The sequence below is a fragment of the Nerophis lumbriciformis genome, linkage group LG03, assembly GCF_033978685.3.
Source record: "Nerophis lumbriciformis linkage group LG03, RoL_Nlum_v2.1, whole genome shotgun sequence".
NCBI classification, from domain to species: Eukaryota; Metazoa; Chordata; class Actinopteri; order Syngnathiformes; family Syngnathidae; genus Nerophis; species Nerophis lumbriciformis.
Genome location: NC_084550.2, coordinates 8,545,775 through 8,570,346, shown reverse-complemented (window position 1 = coordinate 8,570,346; position 24,572 = coordinate 8,545,775). Strand labels below are relative to the sequence as shown.

General features: G+C 38.1%; 1 protein-coding gene across 2 annotated transcripts in view; it reads left to right on the top strand.

Annotated features, from left to right (window-relative positions):
* Nucleotides 1–2,977: 2,977 nt before the first annotated feature.
* The window catches only part of kntc1 (kinetochore associated 1), a 124,268-nt gene continuing 102,673 nt past the window's right edge, over nt 2,978–24,572 (top strand). Inside the window, exons 1-15 of one of the 2 annotated variants that reach the window (XM_061932964.1) lie at nt 2,978–3,284; nt 7,341–7,461; nt 7,538–7,653; nt 8,723–8,801; nt 8,881–8,958; nt 9,034–9,068; nt 10,853–10,963; nt 14,748–14,841; nt 16,726–16,778; nt 16,860–16,975; nt 20,212–20,266; nt 20,336–20,434; nt 22,318–22,361; nt 22,438–22,500; nt 22,580–22,655. In XM_061932964.1, the coding sequence (XP_061788948.1) occupies nt 3,153–3,284; nt 7,341–7,461; nt 7,538–7,653; nt 8,723–8,801; nt 8,881–8,958; nt 9,034–9,068; nt 10,853–10,963; nt 14,748–14,841; nt 16,726–16,778; nt 16,860–16,975; nt 20,212–20,266; nt 20,336–20,434; nt 22,318–22,361; nt 22,438–22,500; nt 22,580–22,655 (1,272 nt within the window). In that variant the 5' untranslated portion in view covers nt 2,978–3,152. The remainder of the gene's footprint in view (nt 3,285–7,340; nt 7,462–7,537; nt 7,654–8,722; nt 8,802–8,880; nt 8,959–9,033; nt 9,069–10,852; nt 10,964–14,747; nt 14,842–16,725; nt 16,779–16,859; nt 16,976–20,211; nt 20,267–20,335; nt 20,435–22,317; nt 22,362–22,437; nt 22,501–22,579; nt 22,656–24,572) is intronic. The other variant, XM_061932956.1, reaches the window with a different exon arrangement.

Here is a 24,572-nt window from a genome sequence, read left to right as displayed (position 1 = left end):
GCAGCAGCACAGAGTTTATTCTGTCTTGACACTTTGTATTGATATTTTGTATTACATTCTTCCCTTAAATGATAATGTTTACAGTGATTGTTTTATATGTATTTTTTATGTATGTCGCTTTGGATAAAAGCGTCTGCCAAATACTTCAACATAAACATATATAAACACCTGAAAGTCTTTCTATCAGCTAAAACCACCAATCTGTTTCACTGGATTCAGAATAAAACCAAATTCTGTCTCACCCAACAATGTTAGTATTTGAATATTGTTACTTGAAGACTTATTCCCGGTTACAATTATACTGTTAAGAAAGTATTGTCTTAAACTTCGCCTAAAATGAGAATGCATCATAATCAGTGGCGGCTGGTGAATTTTGTTTTAGGTGTCACAATCATTTATTTCAACTTTATTTTTGTGAGGAAAAAAAAATAAGCCTGGGCCCCTGGAGAGGGGGTCCAGACTGAGGCCAAGGGAAAAAACAACTCGTAGCCATAGCACACATCCCCCTTACATGTGTGTAAGAGGGAAGCATCAAACATCAAAAAACACAAAGAACATTTAAAGAGCAGCCACTTCTACATACAGCTATGAATAAAAAGTAAAAGAAACATATACACTGTAGTGGTCTCTGCTATGGATGTCCCGATCCGATATTTGGATCGGATCGGCTGCCGATATTTGCCAAAAATTGCGTATCGGCAAGGCATGGGAAAATGCCGATCCAGATCCAGTTTAAAAAAAAACTCCGGTCCGTGTTTTCCAACGCACCGATTTAAGTAATACATTCCACTTTTCTGCTGCTCCCTAATTTCCGTTTCCGCATTTTCCAGCACACCTTCAAAACATCCACAGGTCTGTGGATTCTCACGCAGTTGCTTTTAGCTGCTGGCATTACACGACAGGCTCTTCTCACTCTTTCCTGTGTCTCCCTCTCACAGACAGCAAGCGCACCTTCTTACACACGTCACATACTGTCACGTTATACGTCACATACTGTCACGTCATACGTCACATACTGTCACGTCATACGTCACATACGTATACGTCCTCCCCGAGCAGAGAGGTAGCAGCATGGCTAACGTTAGCTGTGATGCTAGCGCAGCCATGCGAGCAACGCTCCCTCTAAGGTGCTCGCCTGTGCAATTGCGCACTGTTTAAGCGTCCTCTGCGCATAGCAAATCTATGCCACGCACAAAATCAAATAAAAAAATAAGCGCATAACAATTTTCGACACACGGACACGACAGAGAAAACAGTTTTCGTCATCATTGTTCAAATATTGTGACGTCTGTCGAGACGCTTATCTCCATTCGGTGCCACACGCCCACACCATCAAAATGCCGAGACAAAAATTTCCACATCAACACCGTATGAAAAAATTAGTGATTTTTTTAGTTGTGATTTCCTTCTCTGCATGAAAGTTTAAAAGTAGCATATATTAATGCAGTATGAAGAAGAATGTTTTAATGTAGACATGCAAGCCTTGAAAGAAAATTTTGAAAATCAAGACTACATTTCCTGCAAATGGGTGCATTTCTACCCTATATTTTAACTTTAGATTTATTCTCATATCAAACTCTTTTGGCTGTCTTTTTGACACTTACATCCGGCGCCCCCCTCCACACCCTGGATTATAAATAATGTAAATAATTCAATGTGATTATCTTGTGTGATGACTGTATTATGATGATAGTATATATCTGATAGTATATATCTGTATCATGAATCAATTTAAGTGGACCCCGACTTAAACAAGTTGAAAAACTTATTCGGGTGTTACCATTTAGTGGTCAATTGTACGGAATATGTACTTCACTGTGCAACCTACTAATAAAAGTCTCAATCAATCAATCAAAACACATAGAATCATCATACTGCTGTGATTATATGCATCAAGTGTCCATTCAAGGCTAAGGCAACATATCGAGATATATATCGTGTATCGCAATATGGCCTTAAAATATCGCAATATTTAAAAAAAGGCCATATCGCCCAGCCCTAGTTCAATGATGCCATTTCTGTTTGTCATGTATAATTTTGTCTATTTTGTGTTTATCCTTGAATAAACAGGTCAGTTTCCTGTTACCAACCATTGTGTATTATTCAAACTTCCCTAATTCAGCTGGCTAGTTGTTATCAAGAGTACTAAAACCGTTTTCAACATGATTCTGACAACTAAGTAGGCTAAATAACTTTAAACTTTAATACATGCTCGGATAGGCCAGTATCGGTCAGTATCGGTCAGTATCGGTATCGGATCGGAAATGCAAAAACAATATCGGTATCGGATCGGAAGTGCAAAAACCTGGATCGGGTCATCCCTAGTCTCTGCAGTGTTACTTTGAATTTACAACTCCCTGGCGCTGTTCTACCATGAATTGATTTACGTGGACCCCGACTTAAACAAGTTGAAAAACGTATTCGGGTGTTACCATTTAGTGGTCAATTATACGGAATATGTACTGTACTGTCCAATCTACTAATAAAAGTTTCAATCAATCATTTCTGTACTGACTTTGTACTGTTTTTGTAATGTTTTTATACTTTGATTCATATTTCTCAACTGTTTGTAAATGTGGAAATTTATAAATAAAGGTTTATAAAATAAAAATAAAAACAAGATGTCTATGCCAGCGTGCACGAAAATGAAACAAGTTGATAGGAAGTGATGTAGCCGTCGCGCATGCGTAGACAGATCAGGTCTTCTCTTGCGGCGACCCTTTCAAAGCGACGCATGCGCACTTTAATTGGGCGAGCCTCTATCGCTTATGTAGTACATTGCCCTGGTTTTCAATTTTCAGGCACACGCTATTCTCCGGTATCTTGTATTTAAGCACATTTTATTTAAGAACAAGGATTTTTCTTGATATATAATATCTTATAACAACAATAGATACGATTTTGGGGTTTAACTTGCGGCATTCGCCACAAAACTAGAGGCTTACGCGTCCTCTGAGGCAGAAACCGTGCCTGACAGACTACGATGAGGACCTCGTAGGTATAATTGCCCGCTAAAATCTAACTTCCATTGCTCAGGATGAAGTGTGACAACATGTCAGCGATGATCCATGTAGTATAACTCCACGGGGGTGTTATCGAACAGTGGTAATAGTTTATCGGTCTTTGTATGTTCGAGCTTCTAAATAGCGGTGATGTGGGACGACATAGAACCTCTGATCAACGACGATACAAACAATGTCCGTTGCGGCAGTGTGTCCACAGAGGAAAATGGCAGCAGTTTGTATCAAGTAGACACTCTGGTCAAGATCTCATCTTCAGCCAAGGTAAATGACTATTTGGACATTGGAATCAAACATTTTGATTTGACCTCACACTTATTGAGATATATGTTTGTTTATAAAGTCCCAAACATTCACTGCCAAGTTTGACTGGAATGACTAAAAAGCTTTCCAGAAATAGCTTATAAATATAGTGTATTCTTATTGTTTACTCTTAAATTTTTTTAAACTACTACTTCTTGAATCATAAATATCATTTACTGATGTTGTGGGTTCCATAACCCCACATTTTTTTTTATTGGAGGAAAAATATATTCAATTAATTTCAAATACCGTATTTTTCGGACTATAAGTCGCAGTTTTTTTCATAGTTTGGCCGGGGGTGCGACTTATGTGTGAAATTATTAACACATTACCGTAAAATATCAAATAATATTATTTAGCTCAGGTGTAGGGAACCTATGGCTCTCGAGCCAGATGTGGCTCTTTTGATGAATGCATCTGGCTCTCAGATAAATCTTAGCTGACATTGTTTAACACGATAATTAATGAGTAATCCCGCTGATAATCACACTGTTAAAAATAACGTTCAAAATATAAAACATTCTCATGCATTTTATTCCATCCATCTGTTTTTCTACCGCACCGGTTCAACACGTCGCATTATTGGTATGAAGTATTTTCTTTATTATTGGTTAGCTTCAGAATAACAACGTTATTAAAAAGAATAATACACTTGTTATACTCTTAAAAAAATGTGGTCTTACTTAAAAATGCACGCATTTAGTGGTATTCAGTGTTAAAAAAATATGACATGGCTCTCAAAGAAATACATTTTAAAATATTTGGCTTTTTATGGCTCTCTCAGCCAAAAAGGTTCCCGACCCCTGATTTAGCTCATTCACGTAAGAGACTAGACGTATAAGATTTCATGGGATTTAGCGATTAGGAGTGATAGATTGTTTGGTAAACGTATAGCATGTTCTATATGTTATAGTTATTTGAATGACTCTTACCATAATATGTTACGTTAACATACCAGTTGGTTATTTATGCCTCATATAAAGTACACTTATTCAGCCTGTTGTTCACTATTCTTTATTTACTTTAAATTGCCTTTCAAATGTCTATTCTTGGTGTTGGCTTTTATCAAATACATTTCCCCCAAAAATGCGACTTATATATGTTTTTTTCCCTTCTTTATTATGCATTTTCGGCCAATGCGACTTATACTCCGTAAAATACGGTAGTTTTTTTTCTCAATATTGTTATTATTCTTATATTAATAATATCAATATTATTATCAAGCTCAGAGTTGGGTCAGTGGCGACTGACACCAACATTGATTTACATAGTTTTTTTCTACAGTCTCAGATTTTAAACAAAAAATAAATTTGCGGTTGTCATTTAACCCAGAAGAGTTGTAAAAAAAAACTATGTATTCATATTTTAGCCTAGTAAAAAAGAAAGCTGAAATAAAAACCTATACACCATCTATCCATCCATCCATCCATCCATACATCTATCTTCTTCCGCTTATCCGAGGTTGGGTCACGGGGGCAGCAGCCTAAGCAGGGAAGCCCAGACTTCCCTCTCCCCAGCCACTTCGTCCAGCTCTTCCTGTGGGACCCCGAGGCGTTCCCAGGCCAGCCGGGAGACATAGTCTTCCCAACGTGTCCTGGGTCTTCCCCGCGGCCTCCTACCGGTCGGACGTGCCCTAAACACCTCCCTAGGGAGGCGTTCGGGTGGCATCCTGACCAGATGCCCGAACCACCTCATCTGGCTCCTCTCAATGTGGAGGAGCAGCGGCTTTACTTTGAGCTCCTCCCGGATGGCAGAGCTTCTCACCCTATCTCTAAGGGAGAGCCGCCACCCGGCGGAGGAAACTCATTTCAGCCGCTTGTACCCGTGATCTTGTCCTTTCGGTCATAACCCAAAGCTCATGACCATAGGTGAGGATGGGAACGTAGATCGACCGATAAATTGAGAGCTTTTCCTTCCGGCTCAGCTCCTTCTTCACCACAACGGATCGATACAGCGTCCGCATTACTGAAGATGCCGCACCGATCCGCCTGTCGATCTCACGATCCACTCTTCCCTCACTCGTGAACAAGACTCCGAGGTACTTGAACTCCTCCACTTGGGGCAAGATCTCCTCCCCAACCCGGAGATGGCACTCCACCCTTTTCCGGGCGAGAACCATGGACTCGGACTTGGAGGTGCTGATTCTCATCCCAGTCGCTTCACACTCAGCTGCGAACCGATCCAGTGAGAGCTGAAGATCCTGGCCAGATGAAGCCATCAGGACCACATCATCTGCAAAAAGCAGAGACCTAATCCTGCAGCCACCAAACCAGATCCCCTCAACGCCTTGACTGCGCCTAGAAATTCTGTCCATAAAAGTTATGAACAGAATCGGTGACAAAGGGCAGCCTTGGCGGAGTCCAACCCTCACTGGAAACGTGTCCGACTTACTACCGGCAATGCGGACCAAGCTCTATACACCATTCCAAGCATCAATTGCAAAACACTAGGGGTGTAACGGTACACAAAAATTTCGGTTCGGTACGTACCTCGGTTTAGAGGTCACGGTTCGGTTCATTTTCGGTACAGTAAGAAAACAACAAAATATACATTTTTTGGTTATTTATTTCCCAAATTTGTAAACAATGGCATAACATACATATACACATAGGGTCCATTGCCAGGGTTAATGTGGTCAACATATATAAAATAAAACTGAATAAGGCTCAGAATGGTTTCTTAACAAAACCTTTCTACATATAAAGTGCTTTTTTTGATTGATTGATTGAGACTTTTATTAGTAGATTGCACAGTACAGTACATATTCCGTACAATTGACCACTAAATGGTAACACCCCAATAAGTTTTTCAACTTGTTTAAGTCGGGTCCACGTTAATCAACATTAAACTGCCTCAAGTTGTTGCTCAGATTAAATAAAATGACAAACCTTTTCTTCTACATACAAAAAGTGCAACATTAAACAGTTTCAAGTCAACTCAGCCTCAGATTAACTTTTCTTTCCCCCCCAGCCTGGCTAACTTGGCAGTAAGAGGATTTATGGGCTCATTGTTCTTCCACCATAGAAGTGGGTCAAAATCTAGTTTTTAATGCAATATGGTCTTAAATCATTAATCATTTGTTATTGCTTTTGCCCTGCCTGACTCGCCGAGGAGAGGCTGCTTGAATGCGGTGGTGACGCTTCAAATGGGTTCGCATGTTTGACGTGTTGTCAGAAGCAGCTGCTGAACAATGTCGGCACCGCGCAGCCAAAGTGTTCTTAAACGGGAGATCTTAACGAGGCAGGAGGGTCTTCCAGCTCTGGCTTTTACATGTTGTCGTAGCCCGTTAGCTGCTAACATGCCGTGTGTTGTGTCTCGGTGTGCATTGTTTACACAACGTGCGGTACGCTACTTAACATGTCCGTGTGGAAACTCGTTCGGTACACCTCCGAACCGAACCGAAACCCCCGTACCGAAACGGTTCAATACAAATACACATACCGTTACACCCCTAATATATAGTGTCGGAGGCAGATATTTACATATATCCGAATTTAAGTGTTACCTCTTTTATTTCATAGTCATATTTGAAAACAGCTCGTGTTTTTCCATTTATTCTCTTTCTGTTTCTCTGCAAGTAAACTGAGTGTGTTAACCTTGATCTTTGGAATGTGTTTTGACTAGAGAGATAATGTGCATGTTTTGACTAGAGAGATGGAAGAGGGGAGAGGGTTTTGGGTCGGGAAGACAGACCATCTTAGCGGGGCGAGCCGAATGTTCTATGCTGTCACTGTCAATGTATATCTGCAAAGCTTTGCAAATATATTACAAAATACCTATTCTGTCTCTGGTGGTTTTTCAACTCAGCTTTAAGTGTCGTAAAGAGCTTGGGAGCGACTTGTGACTTGAATTCCCTGGGAGGAACAACTGGTCCAAACGCAACAATAGATAAACACAAATACTGTAATTGATGGCTCAACAATGACATTTTCAACAGGACATTTGTCACAAATGTGTCGCTTTTTGTGTGGTCTAGTCATTTTAGGGTAACCAAAATAATGCTGACTTGCCTTTCAGGTGCAGTCTGACCCCCAACTTTCCTCTATCAATGGCTCAAACTGGACTATTCTTGTCGCCGACAAGACGGTTATCCTCTTCGACCAGAACTGTCAGACAATTCTGCTGCTGCTTCACTTTGGTACGTGACAAAATGCCATTTTCATCGCCATATTCACCTTGAATTGATGTCAAATTATCTGGTTTCTTTTCTCCAGAAACTGATGTCGACGCCATCGATGTGTGCCTGGAAGGACAGTTTGTGGTTGTGTGCGAAAGAAATGGGAACCTCCATTTGATCTTTGTTCCACAGAAGAGAATTCTCTTCACCAAAGTATGAGTTCATTCAGGCCACTTGTATCTTTACTGTACACTGCAAAAAATGAAATCTAAGTAAGATTAAATATCTCAAATAAGGGTGAAATTTGCTTATTTTCTGTCTGATAAGATAATTCTTCTCACTAAGCAGATTTTATGTTAGTGTTTTACTTGTTTTAAGGGTTTTGATCCTAAATGATCTCAGTAAGATATTACAGCTTGTAGCTGTAATATCTGCTTGAAACTAGAATATCAAGTGTTGCAAAGCTGTGTCATCAACACTCACAAGTATAAAACTACTTTTTTAAAGTAATAATTTCTTATTTCAAGCATGAAAAAAAACCATCATGACTTTGACACAATTTTGTCTCATAATTAAAACGGATGACAGCCAAATAGACTTTGCTGCTTTATTTTTAATGAGACAATAGAAAATACGTACTCATATAGTAGTACAGTTGGCACAGTACAGTAAACTGACAGTTAATATTTAAACATTTAACATGTGACATTTCAAGCAATTTTGAACAGAAATAGTTCATGCGCACTAATTGACTGAAAGAGCACGCACTTGGCGCGATGATGTCATGTTATCAATGGAAAAATGCATTTTTAGACCATATGATTTGCCTGAGCGGCTAGGAGACCCCGAGAGTAACAAGCGGTTGCCTTGTTACCTTTCCATTAAGAACAATAAATTAGTTTTTAGTATAAGTTTGCTGGTTTCAAGAAATGTAATGCCGAGCGCATATCATTATGTCAAGATAATGGCACTAGCATTTACTTCATTTAAGAATATTTTTCAACATATTGAACAAAAAGGTCTCTTTTTTTTTTGCACTTACTTATTTTAAGGTATTTTGGGGTTCAATGAAGTTAGCTAATTTTACTTGTTTTGGAAAGTCTTGACAAGCCAAATTTTCTTGTTCTATTGGCAGATAATTTTGCTTAGGTCAAATAAAATACCCCTCATTTTTGTATTTTTTTTTCTTGTTTTTGAACACTGACTTTTTGCAGTGTACATCAATGCTCTTATTAAATATGTACAGATAAGTATAGTATGTCTCTATATGTTGCGATTCCAGACATTGGTAGCCAACGCCAGCAGCGGGGTGATGAAAACGTATCGTTCTCTCATCACCGAGGAAGACACCGCGTCACAAGGTGAACTCTGTCCGTGAATGTTTTGTTGCATCATTTCTGCTCCACAAGTGCAATGTGTAATTTTTTTTTCCCCTTACAGGATTGTACCACGTGTTTCTTGTCACGAACGATGGCTTTTTTCATATTACAAACCTTTATCTGGCAAAGATCAAAACAGGTATGCAACAATACAACAGTCCAATACAACTTAGAGCCTTTTTATTAACCTTGTTTTTTCTTCTTTTTGTCCCAGCCATTGAAAGTATGGATATTTCCGCTTTGAAAAACGTAAGTTTAAAAAAAAATAAAATAAAAAAAAAATACATATACAAATGCTGTAATTATAGCCTGGCAGTTTGTCGAAACTGCACAGAGGACTCGGCATTAATTAGAAGCACGTAATAATTAGCGAGACACTGTTATATCTGAAATGTGAAAATTCCTTACACTATTTATATGTATGTGAGTGTGAGTGTGTATTGTATTTGTATGTACAAAACCCAAAACCAGTGAAGTTGGCACATTGTGTAAATTGTAAATAAAAACAAAATACAATGATTTGAAAATCCTTTTCAACCTATATTCAATTGAATAGACCGCAAAGACAAGATACTTAACGTTCAAACTGGAAAACGTTATTTTTTGCAAATATTAGCTCATTTGGAATTTGATGCCTGCAACATGTTTCAAAATAAGCTGGCACAAGTGGCAAAAAAGACGGAGAAAGTTGAGGAATACTCATCAAACACTTATTTGGAACATCCCCCAGGTGAACAGGCTAATTGGGAACAGGTGGGTGCCATGATTGGGTATAAAAGCAGCTTCCATGAAATGCTCAGTCATTCACAAACAAGGATGGGGCGAGGGTCACCACTTTGTGAACAAATGCGTGAGCAAATTGTTGAACAGTTTAAGAACAACATTTCTCAACGAGCTATTGCAAGGAATTTAGGGATTTCACCATCTACGGTCCGTAATATCATCAAAAGGTTCAGAGAATGTGGAGAAATCACTGCACGTAAGCAGCTAAGCCCGTGACCTTCCATCCCTCAGGTGGTACTGCATCAAAAAGCGACATTGGTGTGTAAAGGATATCACCACATGGGCTCAGGAACACTTCAGAAAACCACTGTCAGAAACTACAGTTTGTCGCTACATCTGTAAGTCCAAGTTAAAACTCTACTATGCAAAGCCAAAGCCATTTATCAACAACACCCAGAAACGCTGCCGGCTTCATGCAATTGTAAAAGTGTTCTGTGGTCTGACGAGTCCACATATAAAGTTAAAAAGTACCAATGATTGTCACACACACACACACGAGGTGTGGCAAAATTATTCTCTGCATTTGACCCATCACCCTTGATCACCCCCTGGGAGGTGAGGGGAGCAGTGAGCAGCAGCGGTGGCCGCAAATTGTTTTGGAAACTTCGGATGCCGTGTCCTCCGGACCAAAGAGGAAAAGAACCATCCGAATTGATATAGACGCAAAGTTGAAAAGCCAGCATCTGTGATGGTATGGGGGTGTGTTAGTGCCCAAGGCATGGGTAACTTACACATAAGTTTCTAAGTTAATGATTATTTGCACAAAAAAAATACGTTTCTCAGCTTGAACATTAAATATCTTGTCTTCGCATTCTATTCAGTTAAATATAAGTTGAAAGGGATTTGCAAATTATTTTATTCTGTTTTTATTTACGAATTACACAACGTGTCAACTTCACTGGTTTTGTGTTTTGTACATACAGTATGTTAGGAGTGTAACGATTCATCCACTACATGGATCTATCGATTTACATTTTCCTAAGACTCAACTACTGGAAGTTGGCCTTCCACAAGATATGTATCGAACCAACATAATTTTAAAACTTGTGAACGTAATTTAAAAAACACATTAGTAGGTTGTCTACAGCCACAGATGATAGGGACAATTTGTTTTTGACTCAACACCAATTAGAGACCTCAGTAGTTATTTGATTTACACACACCTGGCAACTAATTCAAAATGTTGGTGTTAATTATAGTATACTTAACGAATTAAAAAAAACTTTTGTTGTTACTTTTTCTTGATGCAGCTTCAGAGTGTCATCAAGATGGACTTTTGCTCCACTGAGGAATACCACAACGAAGGCTGCAGCACAGCAGTGACGTTCGGTCTGGGCAATGAAATCCATTTGCTGATTGGGGTCAGTGCCCTTTTACACAACACAAGTTCTATAAAGTAAACAGTGACTATGGTAACAAATATACAGTAGTACCTCAACTCCCAATCTTAATTGGTTCTATGATGGAGGTCTTAACTCAAAATACTTGTACGTAAAATCAACGTCTTCCATTGAACAGAATGAAAATCTGGTACTCCTCCCCCAACCTCCCAAAGCAGCAACATTTTAACATTCAAGTAAGATGACTTTTAAAAAGGAAAAAACTAACTTTTAGGTAAGAAATATTGAATACAACAATACAATTTAATGTACTAATAACAAGTACAGTAGTTTTATAAAGTAATAATATACAGCATTTATCTTGGAGAGCAGACTTCTACGGTATCTCCTTATAGCTGCTTCTCCGTCAAACACACCATCAGCAGCATTTCCATATTTTCATGGATAAATGTCCGCTGTTTTGCTTCGACAAGTGTACCATCACTAGGCAAAAACATATATATATATATATATATACATATATATATATACACCGTATTTTTCAGAGTATAAGTCTCTCCGGAGTATAAGTTGCACCGGACGAAAATGCATAATAAAGAAGGAAAAAAACATATAAGTCGCACTGGAGTATAAGTCGCATTTTTGGGGGAAATTTATTTGATAAAAGCCAACACCAAGAATAGACATTTGAAAGGCAATTTAAAATAAATAAAGAATAGTGAACAACAGGCTGAATAAGTGTACGTTATATGAGGCATAAATAACCAACTGAGAACGTGCCTGGTATGTTAACGTAACATATTATGGTAAGAGTCATTCAAATAACTATAACATATAGAACAGTGTTTTTCAACCACTGTGTGCCGCGAGATACAGTCTGGTGTGCCGTGGGAGATTATCTAATTTCACCTATTTGGGTTAAAAATATTTTTTGCAAACCAGTAATTATAGTCTGCAAATGATGTGTTGTTGTTGACTGGTCAGTGCTGTCTAGAGCTCAACAGAGTAACCGTGTAATACTCTTCCATATCAGTAGGTGGCAGCAGGTAGATGTCGGAAACAGCGGGAGGCAGGGTGCAGGTAAAAAGGTATCTAATGCTTAAACCAAAACTAAACAAAAGGTGAGTGCCCCTAAGAAAAGGCATTGAAGCTTAGAGAACGCTATGCAGAACAAAACTAAAACTGAACTGGTTACAAAAACAGAATGCTGGAGGACAGCAAAGACTTACTGTGGAGCAAAGACGGCGTCCACAAAGTACATCCGAACATGACATGACAATCAATAATGTCCCCACAAAGAAGAATAAAAAAAACTAAAATATTCTTGATTGCTAAAACAAAGTAGATGCGGGAAATATCGCTCAAAGGAAGACATGAAACTGCTACAGGAAAATACCAAAAAAAGAGAAAAAGCCATCAAAATAGGAGCGCAAGACAAGAAGTAAAACACTACACACAGGAAAACAGCAGAAAACTCCAAATAAGTCAGGGTGTGATGTGACAGGTGATGACAGTACACCTACTTTGAGACAAGAGCTATATAGATGAATGCTTGGTTATGGTTTAAAGTCATATCCAACAATTGCGACGACGACTTTTTATTGTCAACTGAGTTTCGTTTTTTAATGATTTCTGCTGGTGGTGTGCCTCTGCATTTTTTCAACGCAAAAAAATGTGCCTTGGCTCAAAAAAGGTTGAAAAACACTGATATAGAACATGCTATACGTTTACCAAACAATCTGTCACTCCTAATCGCTAAATCCCATGAAATCTTATACGTCTAGTCTCTTACGTGAATGAGCTAAATAATAATATTTGATATTTTACGCTAATGTGTTAATAATTTCACACATAAGTCGCTCCTGAGTATAAGTCGCACCCCCGACCGAACTATGAAAAAAACTGCGACTTATATTCCGAAAAATACGGTATATACAGGTAAAAGCCAGTAAATTAGAATATTTTGAAAAACTTGATTTATTTCAGTAATTGCATTCAAAAGGTGTAACTTGTACATTATATTTATTCATTGCACACAGACTGATGCATTCAAATGTTTATTTCATTTAATTTTGATGATTTGAAGTGGCAACAAATGAAAATCCAAAATTCCGTGTGTCACAAAATTATAATATTACTTAAGGCTAATACAAAAAAGGGATTTTTAGAAATGTTGGCCAACTGAAAAGTATGAAAATGAAAAATATGAGCATGTACAATACTCAATACTTGGTTGGAGCTCCTTTTGCCTCAATTACTGCGTTAATGCGGCGTGGCATGGAGTCGATGAGTTTCTGGCACTGCTCAGGTGTTATGAGAGCCCAGGTTGCTCTGATAGTGGCCTTCAACTCTTCTGCGTTTTTGGGTCTGGCATTCTGCATCTTCCTTTTCACAATACCCCACAGATTTTCTATGGGGCTAAGGTCAGGGGAGTTGGCGGGCCAATTTAGAACAGAAATACCATGGTCCGTAAACCAGGCACGGGTAGATTTTGCGCTGTGTGCAGGCGCCAAGTCCTGTTGGAACTTGAAATCTCCATCTCCATAGAGCAGGTCAGCAGCAGGAAGCATGAAGTGCTCTAAAACTTGCTGGTAGACGGCTGCGTTGACCCTGGATCTCAGGAAACAGAGTGGACCGACACCAGCAGATGACATGGCACCCCAAACCATCCCCCAACCATGCAAATTTTGCACTTCCTTTGGAAATCGAGGTCCCAGAGTCTGGAGGAAGACAGGAGAGGCACAGGATCCACGTTGCCTGAAGTCTAGTGTAAAGTTTCCACCATCAGTGATGGTTTGGGGTGCCATGTCATCTGCTGGTGTCGGTCCACTCTGTTTCCTGAGATCCAGGGTCAACGCAGCCGTCTACCAGCAAGTTTTAGAGCACTTCATGCTTCCTGCTGCTGACTTGCTCTATGGAGATGGAGATTTCAAGTTCCAACAGGACTTGGTGCCTGCACACAGCGCAAAATCTACCCGTGCCTGGTTTACGGACCATGGTATTTCTGTTCTAAATTGGCCCGCCAACTCCCCTGACCTTAGCCCCATAGAAAATCTGTGGGGTATTGTGAAAAGGAAAATGCAGAATGCCAGACCCAAAAACGCAGAAGAGTTGAAGGCCACTATCAGAGCAACCTGGGCTATCATAACACCTGAGCAGTGCCAGAAACTCATCGACTCCATGCCACGCCGCATTAACGCAGTAATTGAGGCAAAAGGAGCTCCAACCAAGTATTGAGTATTGTACATGCTCATATTTTTCATTTTCATACTTTTCAGTTGGCCAACATTTCTAAAAATCCCTTTTTTGTATTAGCCTTAAGTAATATTCTAATTTTGTGACACACGGAATTTTGGATTTTCATTTGTTGCCACTTCAAATCATCAAAATTAAATGAAATAAACATTTGAATGCATCAGTCTGTGTGCAATGAATAAATATAATGTACAAGTTACACCTTTTGAATGCAATTACTGAAATAAATCAAGTTTTTCAAAATATTCTAATTTACTGGCTTTTACCTGTAAGTATGTATGTATGTTTTAGCCTGCTGAAAAAGTGTGGGCACCTGTGCTCTAAAGCACAACAATTAGCCGAGAAACAGCACATTTCTCAAAACACTCATAAGTTGAGGTATCATTGTATATGAAATGTATCAATTATTAATGAATAAATTGAATATTTTTTGGATTGGAAATGATTGATTCTTCTTCTTCTTGATTCTGGCAAGCAACGTTTTGGTGTGCATTACCGCTACCCTGCTGTTTATAATATTAGGTTACCAGTTATCAAATGAATTTAACAGGGCAAAGGAGAGTATGCTGTCACTCACTGGAAGATGGACCCACAGCAGTCCAAGATGTGCTTCGCTCAGTCAGTGGACAACACTTTAATACCAGGTGAGAAAAAAGTTGTTATAACGGCCTAAATTATAATCATAATAATACAGTATGAATGTAACCTATATGGTTTGATTAACTCCTCTATTTAATTCACTGTGAAGTCCCCTGTAGTCGCTTGGGACATGATTTATTAAAGCATAACCGCTTCCCGGGTCTTTAGTTTGCGACAACACTGGCATTAACGACTGTGGCTGTCGACAACTTCCTGATGTAGTTTTTATTACCTCCACACGTTAGCAGTAGATGAATTTGAAGTGTCGTGAAAAATAGTTCTGTTTCGTTTTGGGGTTTTGTGCTGTCGTACTGTTGTTTACATTGAAATAGGGATGAATTATATGTCCTAAAATCTATATTGTGACATATATTGCAGCCCTCTAGCGATTCCGATATACAGTCATGCTCATAAGTTGGGAGAATTTATGATTTCTTGGCCTTTCTTCAGAGAATATGAATGATAACACAAAAACCTTTCTTCCACTCATGCTTAATGGTTGTGTGAAGCTATTTATTGCTAAACAACTGTGTTTACTCTTTTTGAATCAAAATGACAAAAGAAAGTACCCAAATGACCCTGATCAAAAGTTTACATACCCCAGTGACTTTGATCTGATAACATGCACAAAGAAAAAGAAGAAAAATGGGCTGCATGGCCGAGTCGCCAGAAGAAATTTCTGCGCAAAAGTATCCCGCTTACATTACGCCAAACAGCACAGAGACAAGCCTCAAAACTTCTGGAACAAAGTAATATGGAGTGATAGCTTTCTTCTGGCGACTTGACCATGCAGCCCATTTTTATTCAAGTGCCTCCTTATTGTGCATCTTGAAACAGCCACACCACAATTTTTCAGAGAGTCTTCTATTTCAGCTGAAGTTATTTGTGGATTTTTCTTTGCATCTCAAACAATTTTCCTGGCAGTTGTGGTTGAAATCTTTGCTGGTCTACCCGAATCCCTCATTTTCCACTTCTTAAAGGGGAGCATTATCAGAAGGGTTAATACTAAAACCATTAAAAATCAGTTCCCAGTGGCTTATTTTATTTTTCGAAGTTTTTTTCAAAATTTTACCCATCAGGCAATATCCCTAAAAAAAGCTTCAAAGTCAACATCAAGGTATATATTGACGCTTACATAGGTCTGGTGATAATGTTCCCCTTTAATCAGTGTTTGAACACTGCTGATTGGCATTCTCAATTCTTTGGATATCTTTTTATACCCCTTTCCTATTTTATGCAGTTCAATGACCTTTTCTCGCAGATCCTTTTACAATTATTTTGCCTTCCTCATGACTCAGAATCCAGAAACATGTGTGCAGCACTGGATGAAAGATGCAATGGTCTGTCAGAAGCCCAGAAACTCACTGACCTTTTATACATACACATTAATTACAAACAAACGGGTCTCAGGTGAGGATTGTAACCTTGATTAGCCATTCAAACCTGTTTGTGTCAACTTTTGTGCATGTTATCAGATCAAAGTCACTGGGGTATGTAAACCTTTGATCAGGGTCATTTGGGTACTTTCTTTTGTCATTTCGATTTAAAAAGAGTAAACACAGTTGTTTGCCAATAAATAGCTTCACCCAACCATTAAGCATGAGTGGAAGAAAGGTTTTTGTGTTATCATTCATATTCTCTGAAGAATGGCCAAGAAATCATAAATTCTCCCAGGGTATGTAAGCTTATGAGCACGACTGTATATAAATATATATATATATATATATATATATATATATATATATATATATACATATATACATATATATACATATAAACGCTTGCTTCCAATTAACACCATGTCATCTAAATACACATCATTTGTGTCATTAAAGCAATTACATTAATCAATCCTCTATGTATTCATTTTGTTTATTTCTACTTTAAAGGTGTAAAGAAAATGGTGGTAGTGGAAAATCGTGTGTACATTCTCGACACGCAGGTGAGCTCACTCTGCTGGTTGACACACTAAATGTTTCCTTTAGCTTCAATAATATCCTTGCATCACTTTGCGTTCTTGCAGGAAGTCCTGAGCCTTTGGGAGCTGCACTTCCTGGTCATGGTTCACACGTGGCCAAACGTCGCCGTTCTCGACTTTGAACTAACAACTGAATGTGGCTCTGCAGCCTTAGTGGGACAGTATGTATTATTGATATATATATATATATTATTATATATTGTATTATTTTTATTTGGGCTGCAACAAATAATCGATTAATTCAACTAGAAAAAAATCTTTAATTTATATTCTGTTGCTTCAATTAGTTGTTTAATGAGTGTAACTAATAAAATGTATACGGACAGCTTAAAAAAAATTGAACAAGTGAAATAAAATAGAATAGAATAGAATAGAAAGTACTTTATTGATCCCTGGGGGAAATTCTGCACCACAGTTCGCTCACAATAGACAATAATAATAATAATAAATAATATAATATATACAATATATTATATATATAATAGAAGGTAAAAGGTAAAATAACATAGATAAAAGGAAAAATAAACTAAAACAAGTTAAATGGGAAATAGAAGTTAAATAAAAGGTAGAAGATGGTAAAAATAATTTTTAAATATAAGGTAAAAGAGGGCAATAGAAGGCAAAAAGAAGGTAATAAAGGAAATAAAAGGTAAAAGAATCAATAAATAAATACAATTTAATTTATATAGCACTTTTCTTTTTTCTTTTTTTTTTCTTTTGTTTCTTGACATCAAGCGTCAGACATTCCTATCCATTACATCATATTCACATACATCATATATCTGTTGTCTGCCCTAAATGTCAAAATATTTTTTGTTTATATCCCAACCATACCACCCCCCCCAAAATATAGCACTTTTCATACTCAGGCAAGTGGCAACACAAAGTGCTTTACACCAAAAAAAAAAAAGAAGAGAAGAAAACCCACGTACACACAGCACTATTGACAATAACAAAACATGGCATGGCACTGAGGATTGAGGGAAAACGCCACCTTTGAGTTGTCCCCACTGGAGAATAACTAAAATTAACGCCATCTAAAAAATAGTATAAAACATATTTTGAAATACATGTAAAAATAAAACCTGAATAATTCATTAATAAATGTATAAAAACATAAAATTGAGAGAATAATGTACGTAATAATAGCAATAAATAAATACAACTGAGGAAGAAATCAACATGATCAGTAAAAAGCCTGATTAAAAAAGTGTGTCTTCAACCTTTTTAAAAAATATATCAACATTCTCTGCAGCCCAGAGGCTCTCTAGCAGGGTGTTCCGCAGGTGGCAGTCATCGTGGTTAAATGCCACATCACCCTGGGTCTTGTTCTAGTATTTCCTAAAGACAAAAAGGCCGATGCCAGAGAACTTCAGGATCCCGAAGGCTTGATACAGTAAAATCAGGTCAGATAGATAAATAAAACGCAAAGCAATTAAGACATTTAATAGATAAATAATATAACTTTAAAATTGGCCCGAAAGTGGACAGGGAGCCAATGCAGTGATTTTAAAACTGGTGTAATGTGCTCTCGTGAAGCTTCGTTTTGTTATAATTGTAGAGTTCTAATATTCTTTTTGGAAAGACCAGATAAAAGGGCATTACATTAGTCTAAATGACTGGAAATAAAAGCATGCATTAGCATTTTCCGTGTTGAAAAACGGGTGGACTCTGGCTATGTTCTTAAGATGAAAAAAAAACAATTTTTCAAATATTTTTGATATACGGGATAAATGTCAGCTCGGAGTTTTAATCACACACAGTTTTTTTATGTATTGTGTTGGTTTAAAATGTTGTAATTTTGGTAAAAGTACCTACCTCTGGCATCCAGGACCAATAACCAAAACCTGTGCTATCCATGACTTGATGTCGAAAATGCAGTTAAAAAGAGTATCTATTGGTCCTGTGTCACGTTACCAAGAGGCAGCATAAAAAGATTAAAAAGAATGGGACCTTAAATTGAGCCTTGGGGAACCCCACACCTTATTTCATTAATTTCGGAGGAACTTGCATCCATACTTACATAAAAACATCTGTCTGTAGGATAAGAGCGGAACCAGTTAAAAACAGCACCAGAAAGGCCGACAAGGTGTTTAAGTTAATTTAATAAAATGTGATTTTCTATTCTATCAAAAGTGGCGTTCCAGCAGGACCAACACTGAGATTCCACCTAAAACTAGACTGATGTCTTTTTAAAATGGTATTTATATTTAAAAAGTCATTAACTTGGTTACAAAACAGTTTTTATTTATTCTTAAGAACTGTAAGTTGGATACAGGTTTATTAGCTATTTAAAATGAAGGCAAACACAAGGTGAAAGAAGGTGAATAAAAGGTATAAGAAGGTAAAACAAGTTAAATACAAGGTAAAATCAGGTAAAATAATGTAAATTAAATAAAAGGTAAATGAAGGTAAAACAAGGTTATAAAAAAGTAAATAACAGTTAATAAAGGTTATGGTAAGTAGAAAAATCTTTGCATTCCAACTACAGGTATTTCACCTAAAATACACATTGAGGCTATAAGTGTTTTATCAGATTACCTGATTAATTGAACAAACTAATCGATTGATTACCGTATTTTTCGGACTATAAGTCGCAGTTTTTTTCATAGTTTGACTTATAGATGTTTTTTTCCTTCTTTATAATGCATTTTCGGCAGATGCGACTTATGCTCCGGTGCGACTTATACTCCGAAAAATACGGTGCTTAAATACCTAAGTAATCGATACACTGCAAAAACTGAAATCTAAGTAAGATTAAATATCTCAAATAAGGGTGATTTTTGCTTATTTTCTGTCTGAAAAGATAATTCTTCTCACTAAGCAGATTTTATGTTAGAGTGTTTTACTTGTTTTAAGTGTTTTGGTCCTAAATGATCTCAGTAAGATATTACAGCTTGTTGCTGAGATTTGATGACCTATATTGAGAAAAACATGCTTGAAACTAGAATATCAACTGTTGCAAAGCTGTGTCATCAACACTCACAAGTATAAAACTACTTTTTTAAAGTAATCATTTCTTACTTCAAGCATAAAAAAAACTAATCATGATGTCAAAATAATGGCACTAGCATTTACTTAATTTAAGAATATTTTTCAACATATTGAGCAAAAAGGTCTCTTTTTTTCTACCAAGAAAAGTGCACTTGTTATTAGTGAGAATATACTTATTTTAAGGTATTTTTGGGTTCATTGAGGTTAGCTAATTTTACTTGTTTTGGAAGGTCTTGACAAGCCAAATTTTCTTGTTCTATTGGCAGATAATTTTGCTTAGTTCAAATAAAATACCCCTCATTTTTGTATTTTTTTTTCTTGTTTTTGAACACTGACTTTTTGCAATGTAGCTGCAGCCCTAATTATTATGATCATGTTCACTCATTGTTGCTGTTTTTTGCAGTCAAGTGGAGGACAGCGTGAAGATGATTACGTTGGAGAAGCAAGAAAAGAGTCAGGTAGCAAAGCACTGTACTGTAGCTCGGCGAGAAAAACAACTTAATCTATAAATATGTTCTTTTTTCCAGAACAATTCGCTACTGATTCGATGTTTGCCTTTGATGACAGTTTGCTACCGCCTGGATGTCTTCTCAGTCTCCTGCCTGGTCCACGCTAAAATAAACATGGTGAGCAGTTTGCAGCAGGTACAATGGAACAATGAATGTTGTCTGTCTATCTGTGTCGGCCCTGTTATGAGGTGGCGACTTGTCCAGGGTGTACCCCGCCTTCCGCCCGAATGCAGCTGAGATAGGCTCCAGCACCCCCCGCGACCCCGAAAGGGACAGGCGGTAGAAAATGGATGGATGGATGGATGAATCCTCGGGGATTACAATGACCTGGATGAATGAGAACATTCATAGACTTCCACTGTACAAACCCTGTTTCCATATGAGTTGGGAAATTGTGTTGGATGTAAATATAAATGGAATACAATGATTTGCAAATCATTTTCAACCCATATTCAATTGAATGCACTACAAAGACAACATATTTGATGTTCAAACTCATAAACTTTTTTTTTTTTTTTTTGCGAATAATAATTAACTTAGAATTTCATGGCTGCAACACGTGCCAAAGTAGTTGGGAAAGGGCATGTTCACCACTGTGTTACATCACCTTTCCTTTTAACAACACTCAGTAAACGCTTGGGAACTGAGGAGACACATTTTTTAAGCTTCTCAGGTGGAATTCTTTCCCATTCTTGCTTGATGTACAGCTTAAGTTGTTCAACAGTCCGGGGGTCTCCGTTGTGGTATTTTAGGTTTCATAATGCGCCACACATTTTCAATGGGAGACAGGTCTGGACTACATGCAGGCCAGTCTAGTACCAGCACTCTTTTACTATGAAGCCACGTTGATGTAACATGTGGCTTGGCATTGTCTTGCTGAAATAAGCAGGGGCGTCCATGGTAACGTTGCTTGGATGGCAACATATGTTGCTCCAAAACCTGTATGTACCTTTGAGCATTGATGGCGCCTTCACAGATGTGTAAGTTACCCATGTCTTGGGCACTAATACACCCCCATACCATCACAGATGCTGGCTTTTCAACTTTGCGCCTATAACAATCCGGATGGTTCTTTTCCTCTTTGGCACGACGTCCACAGTTTCCAAAAACAATTTGAAATGTGGACTCGTCAGACCACAGAACACTTTTCCACTTTGTATCAGTCCATCTTCGATGAGCTCAGGCCCAGCGAAGCCGACGGCGTTTCTGGGTGTTGTTGATAAACGGTTTTCGCCTTGCATAGGAGAGTTTTTACTTGCACTTACAGATGTAGCGACCAACTGTAGTTACTGACAGTGGGTTTCTGAAGTGTTCCTGAGCCCATGTGGTGATATCCTTTACACACTGATGTCGCTTGTTGATGCAGTACAGCCTGAGGGATCGAAGGTCACGGGCTTAGCTGCTTACATGCAGTGATTTCTCCAGATTCTCTGAACCCTTTGATGATATTACGGAGCGTAGATGGTGAAATCCCTAAATTCCTTGCAATAGCTGGTTGAGAAAGGTTTTTCTTAAACTGTTCAACAATTTGCTCACACATTTGTTGACAAAGTGGTGACCCTCGCCCCATCCTTGTTTGGGAATGACTGAGCATTTCATGGAATCTACTTTTATACCCAATCATGGCACCCACCTGTTCCCAATTTGCCTGTTCACCTGTGGGATGTTCCAAATAAGTGTTTGATGAGCATTCCTCAACTTTATCAGTATTTATTGCCACCTTTCCCAACTTCTTTGTCACGTGTTGCTGTCATCAAATTCTAAAGTTAATGATTATTTGCAAAAAAAAAAAATGTTTATCAGTTTGAACATCAAATATGTTGTCTTTGTAGCATATTCAACTGAATATGGGTTGAAAATGATTTGCAAATCATTGTATTACGTTTATATTTACATCTAACACAATTTTCCAACTCATATGGAAACGCGGTTTGTAAATTATTTGTGTTGCGGCACATTAAATGTCTTCACATTGTAATTAGCAATGCCTTTAATTGCAGGACACCATTTATTTCGCAGAGGGGATTTGTACAGTCTCAGAAAGGTGTGTTGTTTTTTTTCTGTTACTGTATTCAGTCAGTAACTAAAAGGTAAACCTAATAACTTGTTCTCCAATTCAGTCAGGAGGAGTGTGTATCGTCTGTCGTCGTCCGATGCCTGACTGAGGCTTTACCTGAGAGCAGGTTGGTCATACTGACTCCATGCTGTATATTTAAACTGATGTTTTTTGTTGTCATTAATGTGATTGTGACTTTTTCTCAGGCTCAGTCGACTTCTACACAAACACAAATTTGAAGAGGCCGAAAGGTTTGCCATTGCCTTCGAGCTGGATTTAGAAGTATGTTTGTGTTCCTCGTCCTATGGATCATTGAGTGTAAAATAGGTTCACAGTCATCAGTGTGTTGTAAAGGTCTGTTATATACTTGTTGGTTATATTTTCCAAAAGGTCTGACAGACCAAATTGTAATCGAAAACCAAAGCAATTTTTCCCATAAGATATATTACAAATCTAATCAATCTTATTCAGACACCCAAACTTTTTACTAAGGTACCACTGTTTAAAGCCTCAAATGATAGCCAGAGCGTTTATTTATCTAAAACTATAATAATTGGAGAGATGCTTATTCCCTGAATGGGAAAACATCATAAATAACAACTTTAATTTTCTTTTACTTTAATAATGATTTTGCGGGCTTAAGAAAGTGAAAGGGAAAACATGACTTTCTTTCACTACATTGTCATTTATGCACTAGTTTATCGCCCAACATTGCAGCAACAGAACTAATGTTGTAATATCGGTTAGAAGTAGAGATGTCCGATAATATCGGACTGCCGATATTATCAGCCGATAAATGCTTTAAAATGTAATATCGGAAATTAACCTTGTCAAATGATATGGAACCATGTGTCATCGCTAGAGATGTCCGATAATTTCGGACTGCCGATATTATCGGCCGATAAATGCTTTAAAATGTAATATCGGAAATTATCGGTATCAGTTTCAAAAAGTAAAATGTATGACTTTTTAAAACACCGCTGTACGGAGTGGTACACGGATGTAGGGAGAAGTACAGAGCAGTACTTTTTTTTCGGGAGACTCCCGAATATCAGTGCCCCTTCCCGAAAATCTCCCGGGGCAACCATTCTCCCGAATTTCTCCCGACTTCCACCCAGACAACAATATTGGGGGTGTGCCTTAAAGGCACTGCCTTTGCGTGCCGGCCCAGACACATAATACCTACGGCTTTTCACACACACAAATGAATGCCATACAGGTCACACTGAGGGTGGCCGTATAAACAAGTTTAACACTGTTACAAATATGCGCCACACTGTGAACCCACACCAAACAAGAATGACAAACACATTTCCGCAGAACATCCGCACCGTAACACAACATAAACACAACAGAACAAATACCCAGAACCCTTTGCAGCACTAACTCTTCCGGGACGCTACAATATACACCCCCCCTAACCCCTACCCCCCCACCTCAACCCCGCCCCCCCAACCCCAACCCCGCCCACCTCAACCTCCTCATGCTCTCTCAGGGAGAGCATGTCCCAAAATTCCAAGCTGCTGTTTTGAGGCATGTTAAAAAAAAGAATGCACTTTGTGAATTCAATAATAAATATGGCAGTGCCATGTTGGCATTTTTTTCCATAACTTGAGTTGATTTGATTTTGAAAAACCTTGTTACATTGTTTAATGCATCCAGCGGGGCATCACAACAAAATTAGGCATAATAATGTGTTAATTCCACGACTGTATATATCGGTATCAGTTGATATCGGAATCGGTAATTAAGAGTTGGACACTATCGGGATATCGGCAAAAAAGCCATTATCGGACATCTCTAGTTAGAAGCAAACTGTTGATTGTAAACAATATTATGGCAAGTGTAACACGCAGAGTAGCGACGTTTTAAAGGCACATTAATTTTTCTGAAATATACTTTACATGCTGCTGCCGCCATCTTGTCATACTTGCCAACCTTGAGACCTCCGATTTCGGGAGGTGGGGGGAGGGGGGTGGGCGTGGTCGGGGTGGGACGGGGGCGTGGTTGGGGGCGTGGCTAAAAGGGGAGGAGTATATTTACAGCTAGAATTCACCAAGTCAAGTATTTCATAGATTATATATATATATATATATATATATATAAGAAATACTTGACGTTCAGTGAATTCTAGCTATATATATATATATATATGTATGTGTGGGAAAAAAAATCACAAGACTATTTCATCTCTACAGG